Source organism: Oncorhynchus masou, chromosome 15 (assembly GCF_036934945.1).
Source record: "Oncorhynchus masou masou isolate Uvic2021 chromosome 15, UVic_Omas_1.1, whole genome shotgun sequence".
Lineage (NCBI taxonomy): Eukaryota > Metazoa > Chordata > Actinopteri > Salmoniformes > Salmonidae > Oncorhynchus > Oncorhynchus masou.
Window position 1 is genome coordinate 46,993,770 of NC_088226.1, and position 20,020 is coordinate 47,013,789.

Consider the following 20,020-nt stretch of genomic DNA (forward strand, 5'->3'; position numbering starts at 1 on the left):
TACTCTCATCTACTGCATCCTTATGTAATACATGTATCACTAGCCACTTTAACTATGCCACTTTGTTTACATACTCATCTCATATGTATATACTGTACTCGATACCATCTACTGTATCTTGCCTATGCTGCTCTGCACCATCACTCATTCATATCTTTATGTACATATTCTTTATCCCCTTACACTGTGTATAAGAAATTAGTTTTGGAATTGTTAGTTAGATTACTTGTTGGTTATTACTGCATTGTCGGAACTGGAAGCACAAGCATTTCGCTACACTCACATTAACATCTGCTAACCATGTGTATGTGACAAATAAAATTTGATTTGATTTGATATCTGACATGGTTAAACTATAGTTTGTTAATTTGTGGAGTGGTTGAAAAATGAGTTTTAATGACTCCAACATAAGTGTATGTAAACGTCTGACTTCAACTGTATATCCCCAAACAATTTCAACTATGTAAACAGGTTTCCATGCTTAATGTTCAAGTTATAGGTTATGTGACGCGCAAAAGGACGCTGCGAATATGGTGGCCAGGTGGAACGCACTGCTCCGTCATTCTACAGAACAGCAATGTTAGCATGTTGTTATTTTTACTGGTCACGCCACAACTGAGCGAGCCCCAAAAAACATTTTGGTTTTACTCAATCTCTGATACTAGCACCTCTATTTCTGTCTTGGAAAAGTGTTTTTTTCTTAGCTTTGTTTGGTTGCGCGTTGAATTTCATGGTACGTCGTTATATATTCCCCCTGGGCTTTACAAATCTCGTAAGGATTGGCCCCTTTAAAAATAAATCACCTAAAATGACATACCCAAATCTAACTGCCTGTAGCTCAGGCCCTGAAGCAAGGATATGCATATTATTGATACCATTTGAAAGGAAACACTTAAGTTTGTGGAAATGTGAAAGGAATATAGGAGAATATAATACATTAGATCTGGTAAAAGATAATACAAAGAAAACACTTTTTTGTACAATCATCTTTGAAATGCAAGAGAAAGGCCATAATGTAGTATTCCAGCCCATGTGCAATTTAGATTTTGGACACTAGATGGAAGCAGTGTCTGTACAAAGTTTCAGACTGATCCAATGAACCATTGCATTTCTGTTCAAAATTTTGCATCAAGACTGCCCAACTGTGCCTAATTTGATTATAACTTTTCATGTTCAAAATTGTGCACTCTCCTCAAACAATAACATGGTATTATTTCACTGTAATAGCTACTGTAAATTGGACAGTGCAGTTAAGATTAACAAGAATGTAAGCTTTCTGCCAATTTCAGTTATGTCTATGTCCTGGGAAATGTTCATGCTACTCGCATTAGCCTAAATTAGCTCAAACGTCCTGTAAGGTCGAACCAAAAGGTGTGATTTTGACCAAATGGTTAATTTGGGGCGTTTCCGAAATGCAACTACCCAAGGTCGTGCACAACCACTGAGGCTAAGAACAATTTTTATTTATCAATGGTTCTCCCCTTCTGGTGTGCTTCTGACGCTAGTAGGATTGTTTGATAAATCACAAATGTTATATGCGTATGAACTTCCTAAATACCGTTCGGGAGTAGTATTTTAGAATAGTTTCTACGCAACGTTACATTGATAAATGAGGCTCCAGGTTAGGCTCTCTCGATCAACACATTCTGGTAATAGAGATGACTGACTGGCCAGTCAATCATCACATTTTAATCATTGAAGATTATAGGTTTGCTTGTTCACTGAAACAATTTGAACCAAAGTGATCTGCTTCAGAGATAACCTACACTGTCCAACTAATTGAAAACGAGTCTATGGATAATTAATTACACCACACAATAGGAATGGCATATATCCTCCCCCCTCCTCACACAGCTTCGTCTAGATAAATCAACAGCCAAACATGTTTTTGATAAAACACTGACGATATCCAGATCTTTCTCTTCTCCGCCACTGCCCCACCCTGTCTCTCTCCGTTCCCGCCCCCTCTCTCTGTCTTGATCCTTTCCTCCTACGGTCACCGAGTAACATTCAGAAACCCACTTCCTTTTACCACGCGCAGGGGCTGTGTGACTACCGGGGGCGAGTGTCCTGCCCTGCCCACAACTCGAAACACATTCAATGTCGACCGCGATGCAACGTTATAACGGATTTAAAGGATCGATCAAGATTACCTCTGGCAAAGCAAGCGGGATGAGTTTTAAATTATAGTCTCGGTCGAGTAGAATCAATTGATTCTTGAGATTCTTAAATTTTGTTAAGATAACAATCACAGCCCCGCATGCCACATGGAAAGCATAAAGGAAGATAAACTAGTTGAAGAGATTAGTCAAAAAAACAACGGAGATGTATAGAAACTAAATAATAATATCCTTCCTTTATCCCCGGCTGGGCAACTGGGAGCTTCTTCAGAAGGTAAAATGGTATGCCCTAGTTCAATCAACAAGTGATCATCTGATAACTCTCTAACCCTCTTTGATATCTCAATTTAAATGGCTTTATTGGCATGGAAAGCATATGTTTACATTGCCAAAGCAAGTGAAATTGACAAGAAACAAATGGGAAATATACAATACAAAATTAACAGTAAACATTACACTCATTCATCTTTCTCTCTCTCCCCTGCAGATTGTGTATGATGGTGTTGCAGGAGTGTAGTGTGTGTGAGCCAAGTCAGGGAGTAACTCCAGGCAGACAGAGGGAGAGAAGGAGGCCATCTCCCCAGGGCATGCTGCTATCTCTAGGCCCAGTGATGATGGTAGGAGGGTGCAGATTTCTAGCTGTGTGTTTCTTTTTTTGTTAACAAGTATATAGATTGTGTCCTGGCTTACTGTATGTATGTATGTATGTATGTATGTATGTATGTATGTATGTACCTACAGTGGGGCAAAAAAGTATTTAGTCAGCCACCAATTGTGCAAGTTCTCCCACTTAAAAAGATGAGAGGCTTTTAATTTTCATCATAGGTACACTTCAACTATGACAGACAAAATGAGGAAAAAAAATCCAGAAAATCACATTGTAGGATTTTTAATGAATTTATTTGCAAATTATGGTGGAAAATAAGTATTTGGTCAATAACAAAAGTTTATCACAATACTTTGTTATATACCCTTTGTTGGCAATGACAGAGGTCAAATGTTTTCAGTCTTCACAAGGTTTTCACACACTGTTGCTGGTATTTTGGCCCATTCCTCCATACAGATCTCCTCTAGAGCAGTGATGTTTTTGGGCTGTTGCTGGGCAACACAGACTTTCAACTCCCTCCAAAGATTTTCTATGGGGTTGAGATCTGGAGACTGGCTAGGCCACTCCAGGACCTTGAAATACTTCTTACGAAGCCACTCCTTCATTGCCCGGGCAGTGTGTTTGGGATCATTGTCATGCTGAAAGACCCAGCCACATTTCATCTTCAATGCCCTTGCTGATGGTAGGCTTTGTTACGTTGGTCCCAGCTCTCTGCAGGTCATTCACTAGGTCCCCCCGTGTGGATCTTGGATTTTTGCTCACCGTTCTTGTGATCATTTTGACCCCACGGGGTGAGATCTTGTGCGGAGCCCCAGATCGAGGGAGATTATCAGTGGTCTTGTATGTCTTCCATTTCCTAATAATTGCTCCCACAGTTGATTTCTTCAAACCAAGCTGCTTACCTATTGCAGATTCAGTCTTCCCAGCCTGGTGCAGGTCTACAATTGTGTTTCTGGTGTCCTTTGACAGCTCTTTGGTCTTGGCCATAGTGGAGTTGGGAGTGTGACTGTTTGAGGTTGTGGACAGGTGTCTTTTATACTGATAATAAGTTCAAACAGGTGCCATTGATACAGGTAACGAGTGGAGGACAGAGGGGCCACTTAAAGAAGAAGTTACAGGTCTGTGAGAGCCAGAAATCTTGCTTGTTTGTAGTTGACCAAATACTTATTTTCCACCATAATTTGCAAATAAATTCATTAAAAATCCTACAATGTGTTTTTTTGGAATTTTTTTTCTCATTTTGTCTGTCATAGTTGAAGTGTACCTATGATGAAAATTACAGGCCTCTCATCTTTTTAAGTGGGAGAACTTGCACAATTGGTGGCTAACTAAATACTTTTTTGCCCCACTGTATGTATGTATGTATGTATGTATGTATGTATGTATGTATGTATGTATGTATGTATGTATGTATGTATGTATGTATGTATGTATGTATGTATGTATGTATGTATGTATGTATGTATGTATGTATGTATGCATGCATGCATGCATGTATGTATGTATGTATGTATGTATGTATGTATGTATGTATGTATGTATGCATGCATGCATGCATGTATGTATGTAGGTAGTAGGGGGTTTCCTGACTCTGCAAGGTCCAGCCCTCTGGCTGGGGGTGCTGATGGCTGTTACCGGAGCGACACTGACCACCGCGGGACTCTGTATTGTCATGACAACGCTACAGGTGTTGGACGTACCTGGACACTTCCTGTTACACCCCCGCACAGGAACACGCTACAGCCCACACCAGGCCCTGGCCATCCAGAGGTAAACACACACAGGGCTGTTACGGCAGTCATTAGTCATGACCACAGTAAAATTTCACGTGACTGTTGGGTCACGGTAATCTCCTCTTATGCACTCCTCGTGTTGTCTATTTTTCATCTTTTTTTTCTCCCTGCATTGTTGGGAAGGGCCCTGTAAAGTAAGCATTTTACTGTTAGTCTTCACCTGTTGTTTAGGAAGCATGCGACAAATAACATATTTTGATTTGATTTGACATGCATTGGTAGTACCAAAAACACTGACGACCATCAGGTTCTAATGGTCTGGTACTTTATTGTACCTGTAACCAGTCAGATATCAATGCATATGCAATCAAAAATCACATCAAACTCATCATCAAAACAGTATTTTTGCATTTAAAACTCACCTCAATGTGATTGATCAATTTGAAGAAAGAAGTTCAACAACGGGTTGAAACTGAGTGGAAAACATGGTCCATGTGGGTGTGGTTTCAAAGCCTAACACAAGGAAATGGACAGCCCTTTCTAAGGTGAGGATTAATTAAAAACATACATACGTATATTAGAGCTTATGCATACACATAGGCCTATATATGAGCCCAAGCCTGAAACCCCCCCAAATTAAAATAATAATTGTGCCGTACGTTACACAATGCATAGCCTATCGCATATTACGCACAGCAGAAAAACAAAACAAAAAAACAGATTTAAGATGTCTTTGGTACATAATTGGTCTAGCCTATACTCCAAAATCAAACAAATTCTAGTAATCGCCTGAGTGTGGACTATATTAATATGCACACTGGATGGTGTCACCCTGATCTGTTTCACCTGTCTTTGTGATGGTCTCCACCCCCGTCCAAGTGTCGCCCATCTTCCCCGTTATACCCTGTGTATTTATACCTGTGTTCTCTGTTTGTCTGTTGCCAGTTCGTCTTGTTTGTCAAGCCTACCAGCATTTTTTTTTTGTCAGGTCCTGCTTTTCCTCAGTCTCTCTTTTCTCGTCCTCCTGGTTTTTGACCCTTGCCTGTCCTGACCCTGTACCCACCCGCCTGACCTCTCTGCCTGCCGTCCTGTACCTTTGCCCCACCTCTGGATTACCAACCTCTGCCTGACCTGACCCTGCCTGCGGTCCATGGTTACTTTGACACGGTCTGCATCTGGGTCTTACCTTGATACCTGATAGATGGACTGGTTACCTTATGCTACGCTCTAGACTATCCATGAGTTTGGGAAAGAATTTATAGGCCTAAGCAATGCAGTTGGTTCATTGATTGTAAACCACCCTGCACAGAGTTAGCTTACAATTATAGTGAAATTGTATTGGACATTTTCCTTTCCGAGCGCACTGTCAACAGTTTAATTAAATATTTTTAGCTGTGAAAACATGTTACTACAATGTTCCCATACAGATTTCACTTGGTTTCCAAAATCAAGCACTGGGTAGCTGCAGGAACAGGGTTTGAGAGCCCATGGCATACAGAGTTTGGGCAGAATATCACCTGTTGAGAGGCTGCATGTGCCTCAAACAGTGGTTGATGGAAGGATTAAATTAACCAGAGTAGCTTACCCTTCCTGATTGAAAAACTAACCAGCAGGAAAGTGGCCTCCATTCACTATTCCAGTGCATACAGAGTGAATGTCTTTTTCCCTCTGCCTCTGTTCTTGCCTATTTGATAATGGGCCAATCTAAATCTAAACGAATTTGACATATTAGTGAAGACAAGATTAAATTGAAAATATGACCACTTGATGAGAGAACAGGTGTGCAGCCTGAGACAAGGAACAGAGCACAAGCTATTTTTGTGACTTTCTCAAATCATCAATAGCCTATAGGCGCATCATGCAGCCAATATAAACTCAGCAAAAAAGAAAACGTCCCTTTTTCAGGACTCTGTCTTTCAAAGATAATTCGTAAAAATCCAAATAACTTCACAGATCGTCATTGTAAAGGGTTTAAACACTGTTTCCCATGTTTGTTCAATGAACCATAAACAATTAATGAACATACACCTGTGGAACGGTCGTTAAGACACTAACAGCTTACAGACTGTAGGCAATTAAGGTCACAGTTATGAAAACTTAGGACACTATAAAGAGGCCTTTCTACCGACTCTGAAAAACACCAAAAGAAAGATGTCCAGGGTCCCTGCTCATCTATGTGAACGTGCCTTAGGCATGCTGCAAGGAGGCATGAGGACTGCAGATGTGCCCAGGGTCCCTGCTCATCTGCAGATGCTGCAAGGAGGCATGAGGACTGCAGGGTCCCTGCTCATCTGTGTGAGGCATGCTGCAAGGAGGCATGAGGACTGCAGATGTGGCCAGGGCATGCCTTGCATGCTGCAAGGAGGCATGAGGACTGCAGATGTGCCCAGGGTCCCTGCTCATCTGCCTGAACGTGCCTTAGGCATGCTGCAAGGGGGCATGAGGACTGCAGATGTGCCCAGGGTCCCTGCTCATCTGCCTGAACGTGCCTTAGGCATGTTGCAAGGAGGCATGAGGACTGCAGATGTGCCCAGGGTCCCTGCTCATCTGCCTGAACGTGCCTTAGGCATGCTGCAAGGGGGCATGAGGACTGCAGATGTGGCCACGGCAATAAATGACCATGTCCGTACTGTGAGATGCCTAAGACAGCGCTACAGAGAGACAGGACGTACAGCTGATCGTCCTCGCAGTGGCAGACCACGTGTAACAACACCTGCACAGGATCGGTACATCTGAACATCACACCTGCGGGACAGGTACAGGATGGCAACAACAACTGCCCAGGTTACACCAGGAACGCACAATCCCTCCATCAGTGCTCAGACTGTCCGCAATAGCTTGAGAGAGGTTGGACTGAGTTCTTGTAGGCCTGTGGTAAGGCAGGCCCTCACCAGACATCACCGGCAACAACGTCGCCTATGGGCGCAAACCCACCGTCGCTGGACCAGACAGGACTGGCAAAAAGTGCTCTTCACTGACGAGTCACGGTTTTGTCTCACCAGGGGTGATGGTCGGATTCGCATTTATCGTCGAAGGAATGAACGTTAGACCGAGGCCTGTACTCTGGAGTGGGATCGATTTGGAGGTGGAGGGTCTGTCATGGTCTGGGGCGGTGTGTCACAGCATCATCGGACTGAGCTTGTTGTCATTGCAGGCAATCTCAATGCTGTGCGTTACAGGGAAGACATCCTCGTCCCGCATGTGGTACCCTTCCTACAGGCTCATCCTGACATGACCCTCCAGCATGACAATGCCACCAGCCATACTGCTCGTACTGTGCGTGATTTCCTGCAAGACAGGAATGTCAGTGTTCTGACATGGCCAGTGAAGAGCCTGGATCTCAATCCCATTGAGCATGTCTGGGACCTGTCGGATTGGAGAATGAGGGCTAGGGCCCTTCCCCCTCATCTGGGAAGTTGCAGGTGCCTTGGTGGAAGAATGGGGTAACATCTCATATCAAGAACTGGCAAATCTGGTGCAGTCCATCAGGAGGAGATGCACTGCAGTACTTAATGCAGCTGGTGGCCACACCAGATCATGACTGTTACTTTTGATTTTGACCCCCCCCCCTTTGTTCAGGGACACATTATTCTATTTCTGTTAGTCACATGTCTGTGTTGAATCTTGTTATGTTCATACAAATATTTGCACATGTTAAGTTTGCTGAAAATAAACGCATTTGACAATGAGAGGACGTTTCTGTTTTTGCTGGTTTGTATCATTTACAATTAAATTTGCCAAATATCTCTAAATCTAGCGTATGGGACCTGTTTCAAATGATCACTTTTACGCTCAATATAGCCACTTCATATGTGCAGTTGCTCCAGAATGGGAAAAATATCCTTTATTTTATTCAGCTATAATCAATTATATTTTTACTATAACATCGTATAATATAAAATAATGGCACGGGATTTACAAGCATATCTTACCTGCTAAATGAACAAGCCTATGGCATGGCACATGGCCTACTGTATGTTATCTGGCTAACTTATTCTGTTCTTCTGAAATACATTATATTCATATCATAATGTTTCTGTAGACCTGACTAAAATAAATAGATTTATTGTGATGTTGTGTATTAAATTTATTTATTATACTTTAAAAAAAATGTAGATGTTCCAAAGGTGCGCATCAGCGGCTTGTATGCAGTTTGTATGCGTGAAGGCCTGGAGAGGCTAAATGTGTTTGTTCATTAACGGTCAATAACAGTGAGCAGGATGGACAGGAGACGAGGATTCTTGGAGACAATGAAACAATGTGATTTGAGCGACATGGGAGTTTGTCACTATATGTCTATAATCTGTCTCTCTCTCCATAGGAGGTTGGACCGGATACGTAGAGAGATGTCAGAGGACTCTGTGCGAGTGACCCCCTCTCTACACCTCCCCTTGTCCCCCACCCCTCCTCCCTGGGACCTGGAGGCACCCCCCTCCTACGACTCTGTCATGAAGAGCCGAGGTCCTTCTGACCTCTGAGGGCTAGGATTGTACTGTTCTTTGACTCTGGTGTATTCCCTTGCTGCCATTACACAGTGAGCTAAATAAAGCCCACCCGTGCTGGGAGAGACGTTGTTTGGGAATGGAGGGGAACGCAGAGGCTGTAAGGGGTTGAACCCACCAACATTGTTTACATACTTGTTTGAAAAATGAGTGCGTTATAATGCTGCTATTAAGACTACTACAGCGTAATACACTGCACTCCTATTATGTAATTTAGAAAAATTTTACAACTTTACACCACCTAAAATTGTTGTTGCTGCTGTTACTTGTTAGTATAAGACCGCCCAGCAGCCATATATTTAGACTTTGTAGTGGCATCGTGCTACACCAGGCGACAAGCCCAGCACTAAACCTTCACTACCAGCCTCAATGGAGCCAGCCTTTAAAACCCCAATCTGACTTTCTTGCGGCCTTGGACTCCATTAGCTGTGTCTGTGACTGTGGAGGGAGTTAAGTGTCATTCCCTAGTGTGAGTGAGAAGGTGTGTGTATCTGTATGTATGTATGTATGTATGTGTGAGTGAGTGCGATATAGCGAGTGTGTGTGCTTCTGTGGTCTTGTGTGCACCACTGACTCTATTTTTTTTTCTTTGGTGGGTTTACAGGTACAATATTAAAATTAATATAATTTTCACTGATTCGCTTTTTTGACAATGTAATAAAATTTGGGCTGAGATGATTTCAACCAGAAGTGCCTTGTTGTTACAGTAGTAAATGCTTGTAACAGTTTTTTTCTCTCTCTCTTCATTTTTAAAATGGGATGTCATGATCAAATTTAGTAAATGATTAAACAAAGATCTGAGTCGTTTGTGTCTCAGATGTGAGTGTTAAGGTATTGTTATAGCATGCCGTGCATTTGGAAGTATTCAGACCCCTTGACCTTTTCTACATTTTGGTACGTTACCGCCTTATTCTAAAATTTATTAAATAGTTTTTTTCCCCTCATCAACCTACACACAATACCCCATAATGGCAAACAGGTTTTTAAACATTTTGACCAAATGTATAAGAAAAAAAAAAACTGAACTAACACATTTACATAAGTATTCAGACCCTTTACTCAGTACTTTGTTGAAGCACCTTTGGCATTGATTACAGCCTTGAGTCTTCTTGGGTATGACGCTACAAGCTTGGCACACCTGTATTTGGGGAGTTTCTCCCATTCTTCTCTGCAGATCCTTTCAAGCTCTAAGGTTGGATGGGGAGCGTCGTTGCACAGCTATTTTCAGGTCTCTCCAGAGATTTTCGATCGGGTTCAAGTCCGGGCTCTGGCTGGGCCACTCAAGGACATTTAGATACTTGTCCCAATGCTATTCCTGCGTTGTCTTGGCTGTGTGCTTAGGGTCATTATCCGGTTGGAAGGTGAACCTTCGCACCCAGTCGGAGGTCCTGAGCGTCTGGTGCAGGTTTTCCTCAAGGATCGCTCTGTATTCCGTTCATCTTTCCCTCGATCCTGACTAGTCACCCAGTCCCTGCCACTGAAAAACATCCACACAGCATGAGGCCACCATGCTTCACCGTAGGGCTGGTGCCAGGTCTCCTCCAGAGGTGATGCTTGGTATTCAGGCCAAAGAGTTTAATCTTGGTTTCACCAGACCAAAGAATCTTATTTCTCATGGTCTGATAGTCCTTTAGGTGCCTTTTGGCAAATTCCAAGCAGGCTGTCATGTGACTTTTACTGAGGAGTGGCTTCTGTCTGACCACTCCACCATAAAACCCTGATTGGTTGAGGGCTGCAGAGAAGGTTCTTTTGGAATGTTCTCCCATCTCCACAGAGGAACTCTGGAGTTCTGTCAGAGTGACCATCGGTTTCTTGGTCACCTCCTTGACTAAGGCCCTTCTCCCCCGATGGCTCAGTTTGGCCGGGCAGCCAGCTGTTGGAAGAGTCTTTGTCGTTCCAAACTTCATAAATTTAAGAATGATGGAGGCCACTGTGTTCTTGGGGACCAAGAGCTCTACGGACAATTCCTTCGACCCAATGGCTTGGTTTTTGCTCTGATATGCACTGTCAACTGTGGGACCTTATATAGACAGGTGTGTGCCTTTCCAAATCATGTAAATCAATTGAATTTACCACAGGTGGACTCCAATCAAGTTGTAGAAACAGCTCAAGGATGATCAATGGAAACGGGATGCACCTGAGCTCAATGTCGAGTCTCATACCAAAGGGTCTGAATACCTATGTAAGTAAGGTATTTCAGTTTTTTTTTAAATAAATGTGCCAAAAATTCTAAAACCTGTTTTTTCACTTTGTCATTATGGGGTATTGTGTTTAGATTGATGAGGGGAAAAAATATTTAATACATTTTAGAACAAGGCTGTAAACGTAACAAAATGTGGAAAAAGTGAAGGGGTCTGAATACTTTCTGAATGCACTGTATGTTTGCTCAGTTTCTTTGTTCTGTTCTAACCTCAGTTACACTTGAAGTAAATGCTTTCAAGGAGAGAGAGAAAGAGAGAGAGAGAGGAAAATAGGACGGTGGAGAAGGAGTTGTGGGCCTCCTAGCAGAGTGACAGCCTTCTCCCCTTCATCTCTCCTTGAGAAAGCATTTACTTCAAGTCCTACCTCCAGTTCTACAAGGTGACCCACCACTGGCCACCACACAAACATTGTATTATTCTTGTGGGGACCAAACAATTGATTCCCATTCAAAATCATAGTTTCCCTAACCTAACCCTAAGCATTAAATAGCATTTTTCCTTGTGAGAACTGGCAAAATATCCCCACTTGTCAGAACTGTACTTGTTTTCCTATCCTTGTGAGGATTTCTGATCCCCACAAGGATAGTAAAACCACACACACACAGTCTTGTATAACTGACCTTGTTGGGACAAACAATTCAGTCCCATTCAAAATTCTATTTTCCCTAACCCTAACCCAAAAACCTAACCCTAGAAATAGCATTTGACCTTGTGGGGACTAACAAAATGTCCCCAGTTGGTCAGATTTGTTTGTTTACTATTCTTGTGGGGACTTCTGGTATACTTAAAAATGTCCACATGCACACACCTTATTCTGTCTGCAGGCTGTAATAACCAGCAGAGTGGAACTCTGTTGCTGAATTACAAATCTTGAACCTCCTTCTCTCCCTCACCTTCAGTAGTATCTGACCCAGAGCATAACACAGCCTTAGCTAAGCTCCATACCAAGGTGGAGTGGGTTTGGTTCAGACTTCATTGGTCAGGGTAGCAGCATGGTGGAGGGTAAGCCGTATCGGTATGGTCTGATCGCGGCGGGGATGTGTGTGTTGTTAGTTGGTCTGTTCGTTATGACTCAGGAGCGACCTCACATCTACGCAACACTCTGCTCTCTGGGGATCACCATGATCACCCTTGGCACCGCGTGGAGCCTCTGCCAGTGCTACCCTAAGGTAAGAACAAGTGTGTGTGTATGTTCAAGTTTACACTTACCTCAGGGAGCCAGCCAACGCAAGTCTTCAGGTCCCAGGAAAGGTTATCAATCAAGCAATCACGAACCACCTTACATATGTGTATGAAAGAGATGTTTTAGTGTGTGTGTTGAACAGGATGGTGGTTTGGACAACTGATTTATACTGAACAAAACTATGAACGTAACATGTAAAGTGTTGGTCCCATGTTCATGAGCTGAAAGAAAAGACCGCAGAAATGTTCCATATGCATGTTTACATCCCTGTTAGTGATTATTTCTCCTTTCCTAGATAATCCATCCCCCTAACAGGTGTGGCAAATCAAGAAGCTGATTAAACAGCATGATCAAAGAGACAATAAAAGGACACTAAAATGTGCAGTTGTGTCACACAACACAATGCCACAGACGTCTCAAGTTGAGGGAGTGTGCAATTGGCATGCTGACTGCAGAAATGTTCAATAGAGCTGTTGCCAGAGAGGATTCTACCATAAGCCGTGTCATTTTAGAGAATTAGGCAGTACATCCAACTGTCCGTACAACCGCAGACCACGTGTAACCACGCCAGCCCAGGACCTCCACATCCGGCTTCTTCACCTGCAGGATCATGAGGAGGGGGAGGGGGGTGCTAAGGAGTATGTCTGTCTTTAATAAAGCCCTTTTGTGGGGGGAATCATTCTGATTGGCTGGCTGGGCCTGGATCCCCAATGGGTTGGCCTACTCCCACCCATGGCTGCGCCCCTGCCAGTCATGTGAAATCCATCCTGCCAGTCATGTGAAATCATTTATTTCAATTGACTGATTTACTTCTCTAAACTAAGTCAGTAAAATCTTTGAAATTGTAGCATGTTACATTTATATTTTTGTTCAGTATAGTAGCAGGACGTGCGGTCTGTCTCCACTCGGTCTCTCCCAGAGCCATACTAAACACAGAATGGGTGTGCATGGAATAAACAAACAGGGTCATTAAATCTGTGTTTGTTTGTCAGGTGGTGTTGATCTCTCAGAGCCTGGAGGAGAGGGGAGCCAGGGACAGCATGGATGCTGCTGCAGGGGAGAAAAACATCAGGTACTGTATACACACACACTCCAGTAATATACTAATATGTAGTATTACTAGGAAGTTATGTGATCATGAATGTATGTTTATGTGATGGAGCATTGAGATACAAGACTGACGCATCTCCCACTTCTCTCTCTCTCAGTGTTACACTGGCTGGTTTCCATGATAACAAGGTCAGCCCTGCCCTGTCTGTCCCTCTGGTCCTCCAGCTCCACTCTTCCCACAGCTGTCCTATACTACACCTGTCTTGACCTGAAATAAACATTTTATGGATTTTATATTTTACTGTGATCACTCCTGTTTCACAGACACAGAAAGAACAAGACAAAGTTTACAAAAAGGTTGGGCATTCCAGTTTATTTTATATCAAATTTCCCCATAATCAAACTGATGTACAAATGAAAACTGGGTTTCAACATGAATGGTCCTGCCTCGGACTGGCCTTCAGCAGGAGTGATGCTCAAAGCAGAATGAGACAGAATAAAAATCTGGATCCATATCATTCTGTAATTCCATCCCTCCCTCTCCCCCTTACTACACACCACAGATGGTACTGTTCTGAGAAGTACTACAGGTGCTGTTGAGGGTCAAACTGAGCAGTAGGCTCTGAGTGAGGAGTGCTGTGTCACTGGCACACCAGACCTAGAACACACCTGAAAGCTCTGACATATCCTGGTCTTAGAAGGCTGAGGGCCGGTCAGTCTGCTGGTCAATACACAGCATGGTAACATACACACAGTTCATTATAGCAAGTCATCTGTTGCCAGGTAGGGGATTGGTGTGAGAGGGACGAGATGCTTAAAAATGGCACTGACAGAGGGCTGCCTCGCTTCGAGCTCTTAGGAAACTTTGCATTTCACTACACCCACAAAAACATCTGCTAAACACGTATGTGACCAATAAAATTTGATTTCAGAGAGGTGAGGGGAGTTGGGAGATGAAGGCACTAGAATTCTCCCAGGAGTTGGGTTAGGTCAAGAGGTTAGCGGTCAGAGGTCCAGGTGGGGTGGGGTTTGGTATCAGAGCTTAGGGGTGAGGTTATGCCCCTCTGTGTCCAAAGGCAAACCTGAACAGACAAAGATAAAAAGGCAAAAAAAGAAAAACCCAGCGCCAAATAATAATGATAAAGCAGAGTATGGTGTGTATATATATAAAAATAAAAAGAGGGGAAGACAGTGTGTGTATTTCATTGGCACCCAAAGTAAAACTTGCTCCTGATCTCTCCTCTGGTTGGCACGATGACCTTCTCTCTGGTGTGTGTGTCACAGGGCAGTGGTGGTGGCATAAGTACAGCGACGTCAGGAGAAACCAAAAACAAAGAAATTAAAATACCTAAAATCCAGCGCTGTGATTCGCTGTAGGGGAGGGGAGGAGAGAGCGCTGAATGATTGGTTGGTTTGGTTCCGTTCGGGTTCTAGAACCCTCCGTAGACTGCGCCATTCCTAGATACCACTGTGGTTACCGGAGCAACAGACATAGCCATAGGAGCGCGTGTTCTCTACAGTGGCATCGGCAGTGTGTACTGTGTGTGTAACAAGCTGAAAACTAAGTTTGGTGTAATAATAAGTGCTAACACCAAAAGAAAGACATGTGATGGTGTGTGTGTGTTGAGGATGGTTAAGCTGCTCTAGCGAACCTGATCACTATTGCTCTACTCCACTATAGACTGGGGTGGACTATAAAGTGCATACTTAAAAACCCTGGTTAAACATATATATATATGTGTGTGTGTGTGTGGTGTTCTTCCAGAGCAGGTCATACCGCGGGCTCACACATACACACATCTACAGAGTGGAGCACAGGAGACTTTAAAATATTATCTTACATTTCAAATTACAGCTATCGAACAGATCTTTACAATAATGAATATGGTCTGTTTAGTTACATTGCCAAATATGAGCAACAACTTACAAAACAAACCCATCCCTTCCTTGTGAGACAATAGTGGCTACATCTGAAATGACACTCTTGCCGATACAGTCTAGTACCACTAGCCGTCACTGAACCTTTGGCCCAAAGTAGTGAACTACAAAGGCAAAGGGCTGAACTTTCTGACTCAGCCAGTAAGAGAAGAATAAACTGCACTGTAACCCATTAGTCTGGTCTCTAAAGTCTCCTCCAGCTCTGATTCCATTAGTCTGGTCTCTAAACTCTCCTCCAGCTCTGATTACATTAGTCTGGTCTCCAAACTCTCCTCCAGCTCTGATTACATTAGTCTGGCCGGAAGTCACTCAAGATATTTCACACATCCTTTGTTGCTCCGCAAACCAGGCTGTAGCGGGCCTCTCCCTCAAAACTCTGGCCAATCAGAGGTGAAAAGCAGTCTTTTGATTGGCTGTCTGGAGCCTTCTCTCCATTGGAGGTAGTGTCTGGTAGGAGAAGCTAAGGGTCGACATCCTCCAGATCACTCTTTGAATCACCGAGCATCATGGGAGACTCGGAACCCTGAGATAAAGAGAGAGGGGAGAGAGAGAGATTACAGGAGACGTGACATCTCAGAGTAAGAGATCTTTATGAAAGCGATTCATACAACACTCTTCAGCCAAGATTTTGAGCTCAGCCCAGTCCTGAGAAGTGACAATACCCTGACAAGGCTCTATTCTAGGACCGCTACTGAGCTCTTCATACTTGCTACCTCTCTGTCAAGCCGTACCTGTCGGAGGCTGCGGTCTGCGTTCTCGTTGGCTGGGCTGCCGTCAGAGCCGTTGCTGCTGCCAGATGGCTCCTTCTCGTTGAGCAGCGCTGTGGCGTAGGCCAGCGTGTCCTGGGCTGAGATGGTGCGCTGGAACGTTTTGGCTGTGGACGTCTCATTGGACACATTGCTCTGAGGAGTCCAGTAGTGTTCTGACATCTGACAGAGAAACAAACACTGTAACACTAACCCATACTCTACACACACACACACACACACACATCTGAAATGGTGTGTGCGTTATGTGCTTGATGCTTGCCTTTTTCTGCAGCCACTGCACTGCCCAGCTCCAGTGACCAGACAGATCTTTAAAATAGTCCTTTGCAGGAGCACACCTGGAGAAAGAGACAGACAAACACTTGATGTGAAATCAGGAAGTATGAAATGAGAGGTTTTAACTGAACCAAATATACTTTGTTACTTTCATGTACTTGCTGCAACGTTCAAATCTACTTCCATTCAATATTTTCAGCCAAAAGGGTGGCGACAGGAACATATTTCCTGGTCTCTGGAGGAACTCACTTCTGTGCCAGGGTAACCAGGAACTTGACACACTGGTAGCAGCGGCTGCTGTCCACGTTGTTACTCTGGTGCATCAATGCTGCAAACAAGAGAAGAGTGTCACACACACACACGCTCTGCACACGCCTTACAAATACAAACGCTCTCCACACACACCTTACAAATACACACGCCTTCCACATGCCTTACAAATACACACGCTCTGCACACGCCTTACAAATACACACGCTCTGCACACGCCTTACACACACTCTCCACACGCCTTATAAATACACACGCCTTCCACATGCCTTACAAATACAAACGCTCTGCACACGCCTTACAAATACACACGCCCTGCACACACTTCCAGTGGAAGGTAGCCTACCGAGCAGGCCTTTCTCTGACTCAAAGGCGTACTTCAGTCTCTGGGTCTGGAGAGGGTCCTCTACCACCTGAGAACACACGTTACACCGTGTGTATTACACTGCCTCGTCGGGGCATGGATTCCCCATCCCAAACAAATTATTTTCTGTTAAATCGCTCAACCCGAATGCACAGACAGGTTTGATTGACAGCGGTCACTCACCAGCAGCTCTTGCAGCAGCTGGAACACGTTCTTCAACTCATGGGGTGGAGCGGTCTCCAACTGGGTCTATATACATAAACGTATACACACAGATCAGAAGAGTAATGATGTGTTTTGTGCTGGGATTTGGTGTCCTCTGTGGAAATGGATTTGTTCACAACTGGCAGTTGTAGTTCTTACCTTGAGCAGCTGTAGTACTCCGAGGGAGAAGGGTTCGTTACAGAAGGAGCAGTACGTCACCATCTCTATCAGCACAGTCAGAGGGCCGGACAACTCCCGTACCGCAAACATCACCTACAGACAAAAAAAAAAGAACTGCCTCTTCCATATACACTGAACAAAAATATTACAATTGCAACGATTTTACTGAGTTACTGTTCATATAAAGGAAATAAGTAAATTGAAATAAATTCATTATGTGAAATCCATAGATTAAGGCCTGACTGGGCAGAGGCGCTGCCATGGGTGGGCCTGGGAGGACACCCACTGGGGAGCTGGTCCAAGCCAATCAGAATGAGTTTTCCCCCACAATAGGGCTTTATTACAGCCAGAAATACTCCTCAGTGTGTGTGTGTGTGTGTGTGTGAGACCGTGTGTATATTACCTCTAGCAGGTAAGGCTGTCCCTCGGGGCTGAAGAGCGAGGCCATGATGTCAGCGTTGAGGGGGAGGAGGCGGGAGGAGGCAGGGATACTGCTCACAATCAGCTTACACACACCGTGATCTGAGAAACGCACACACTCACATCAGCTTACACACACCTTGATCTGAGAAACACACACATCAGCGTATTATGGAACCATCCTGACTGCGGTAAGGCGTGTGCGTTTGTGTTACCATGTGTGTGCTGTGTGTTGAGGTCTGAGTGGAGAGTCATCAGGGCCAGAGTGGAGTGGAGGTGCAGGAACTCTCTGGCCTGGGCTGGACTCCACCTCCGATTCTAGAGTGGGAGAAGGAATCACAGGAACAGGGAGCGAGAAAAAAGGTAATTAACTTCCAGGACCATCAACAATAACATCCTGTCATATGCATTTCACTGCAGCGGAGTAGGAATTGAGTGTGTGCTGTGAGTACCTGGTTGTTCTGTCTGTTGGGTCCGAGGAGAAAGATGAGCATCCTACGATACGCTGAGTGTTTCAACAACAAATGGCACGGACCAGAGCCTCTCTGAGCAAAGTTGCTGAAGAGGCTGAAGTATTGGTTGCAGTTTTTGACGTTCTCAGGAACGTCTTTGTCCAATAGGGAGAGGAGTGCATCGGTCAGGCTGTCCAATCCAGAGTCAGCGAAGTGGAGCGCACTCTCTAAGGTCTTCTCCAAGACAGCTGCCACTACGACCCTCACCTCCCTCACCCCACACTCCAACAGACACACTCTGGAAGGAGGGAGGAGAGAAAGAAAAGATCAGTTAGATTGATGAGTAGAAATGTAAGATATAAGTAGTAGTACTACAGTGGTTCTGTGTAGAGTAGTAGTATTAAAGTATAAAAATAATAAATGATTTCACCTTTATTTAACCAGGTAAGCTAGTTGAGAACAAGTTCTCATTTACAACTGCGACCTGGCCAAGATAAAGCAAAGCAGTGTGACAGAAGGAACAACACAGAGATATGTAGCGAGGGCCAGCCGACGAGAGCATACAGGTTGCAGTGGTGGGTGGAATAAGGGGCTTTGGTAACAAAACGGATGGCACTGTGATAGACTGCATCCAGTTTGCTGAGTAGAGTATTGGAAGCTATTTTGTAGATGATATCACCGGTAGGATAGTCAGTTTTACTAGGGTAAGTTTGGCGGCGTGAGTGAAGGTGGCTTTGTTGCAAAATAGAAAGCCAATTTCAGATTTGATTTTGGATTGGAGATGTTTAATATGAGTCTGGAAGGAGAGTTTACAGTCTAGCCAGACACCTAGGTATTTGCAGTTGTCAATATATTCTAGGTCAGAACCGTCCAGGGTAGTGATGCTAGTCGGGCGGGCGGGCAGCGAATGGTTGAAAAGCATGCATTTGGTTGTACTAGCATTAAAGAGCAGTTGGAGGCCACGGAAGGAGTGTTGTATGGCATTGAAGCTCGTTTGGAGGTTAGTTAACAGTGTCCAAAAAAGGGCCAGACGTTTACAGAATGGTGTCGTCTGCGTAGAAGTGGATCAGGGAATCACCCGCAGCAAGAGCGACATCATTGATATATACAGAGAAAAGAGTCGGCCCGAGAATTGAACCCTGTGGAACCCCCATAGAGACTGCCAGAGGTCCGGACAACAGGCCCTCCAATTTGACACACTGAACTCTGAGAAGTAGTTGGTGAACCAGGCGAGGCAGACATTTGAGAAACAAAGGCTGTTGAGTCTGCCGATAAGAATACGGTGATTGACAAAGTCGAAAGCCTTGGCCAGGTCGATGTAGACGGCTGTACAGTACTGTCTGTTATCGACAGCGGTTATGATATCGTTTAGTATCTTGAGCATGGTACCGGATTACACAGCGGAGAAGGTACGGTGGGATTCAGAATGGAATGGTCAGTGATCTGTTTATTAACTTGGCTTTCGCAAACTTTAGAAAGGCAGTGCAGGATGGATATAGGTCTATAACAGTTTGGGTCTAGAGTGTCACCCCCTTTGAAGAGGGGGATGACCGCGGCAGCTTTCCAATTTTTAGCGATCTTGGACAATACGAAAGAGGTTGAACAGATTGGTAATAGGGGTTGCAACAAAGGCAGTGGAGAGTTATAGAAAGAGAGGGTCTGGATTGTCTAGCCCAGGTGATTTGTACGGGTTCAGGTTTTGCAGCTCTTTCAGAACATCTGCTATCTGGATTTGGGTGAAAGAAGCTGGGGA

The 20,020-nt window shown here is 44.2% G+C and overlaps 3 protein-coding genes across 9 annotated transcripts in view; 2 read left to right on the top strand and 1 right to left on the bottom strand.

Moving 5' to 3' along the window:
* Positions 1–1,988: 1,988 nt before the first annotated feature.
* On the top strand, positions 1,989–9,758 carry si:dkeyp-51f12.3 (uncharacterized protein LOC107988041 homolog). 2 transcript variants are annotated; one of them, XM_064989458.1, is made up of 4 exons: positions 1,989–2,402; positions 2,608–2,737; positions 4,298–4,497; positions 8,782–9,758. In XM_064989458.1, the coding sequence occupies exons 2-4, from the start codon at positions 2,615–2,617 to the stop codon at positions 8,936–8,938; spliced, it is 480 nt and encodes a 159-aa protein (XP_064845530.1). In that variant the 5' UTR covers positions 1,989–2,402; positions 2,608–2,614; the 3' UTR covers positions 8,939–9,758. The 2 variants fall into 2 exon arrangements, with proteins under 2 accessions (XP_064845530.1, XP_064845529.1); XM_064989457.1 differs by having other exon boundaries at positions 1,989–2,394.
* Positions 9,759–12,155: 2,397 nt separating this feature from the next.
* Positions 12,156–13,708, top strand: bsnd (barttin CLCNK type accessory subunit beta). Its single transcript, XM_064989466.1, has 3 exons — positions 12,156–12,332; positions 13,339–13,418; positions 13,555–13,708. Exons 1-3 carry the CDS (start codon positions 12,156–12,158, stop codon positions 13,661–13,663), a joined length of 366 nt encoding a protein of 121 aa, XP_064845538.1. The 3' UTR covers positions 13,664–13,708.
* Positions 13,709–13,742: 34 nt separating this feature from the next.
* Positions 13,743–20,020, bottom strand: part of usp24 (ubiquitin specific peptidase 24) — a 49,749-nt gene continuing 43,471 nt past the window's right edge. For all 6 annotated transcript variants that reach the window (XM_064989464.1, XM_064989460.1, XM_064989462.1 and 3 more), the window contains 10 exons: positions 18,268–18,565; positions 18,031–18,133; positions 17,799–17,917; positions 17,375–17,488; positions 17,195–17,260; positions 16,994–17,060; positions 16,627–16,705; positions 16,364–16,439; positions 16,066–16,263; positions 13,743–15,857 (listed from right to left, as the gene is read on the bottom strand). In XM_064989464.1, the coding sequence (XP_064845536.1) occupies positions 15,795–15,857; positions 16,066–16,263; positions 16,364–16,439; positions 16,627–16,705; positions 16,994–17,060; positions 17,195–17,260; positions 17,375–17,488; positions 17,799–17,917; positions 18,031–18,133; positions 18,268–18,565 (1,183 nt within the window). In that variant the 3' untranslated portion in view covers positions 13,743–15,794. The remainder of the gene's footprint in view (positions 15,858–16,065; positions 16,264–16,363; positions 16,440–16,626; positions 16,706–16,993; positions 17,061–17,194; positions 17,261–17,374; positions 17,489–17,798; positions 17,918–18,030; positions 18,134–18,267; positions 18,566–20,020) is intronic.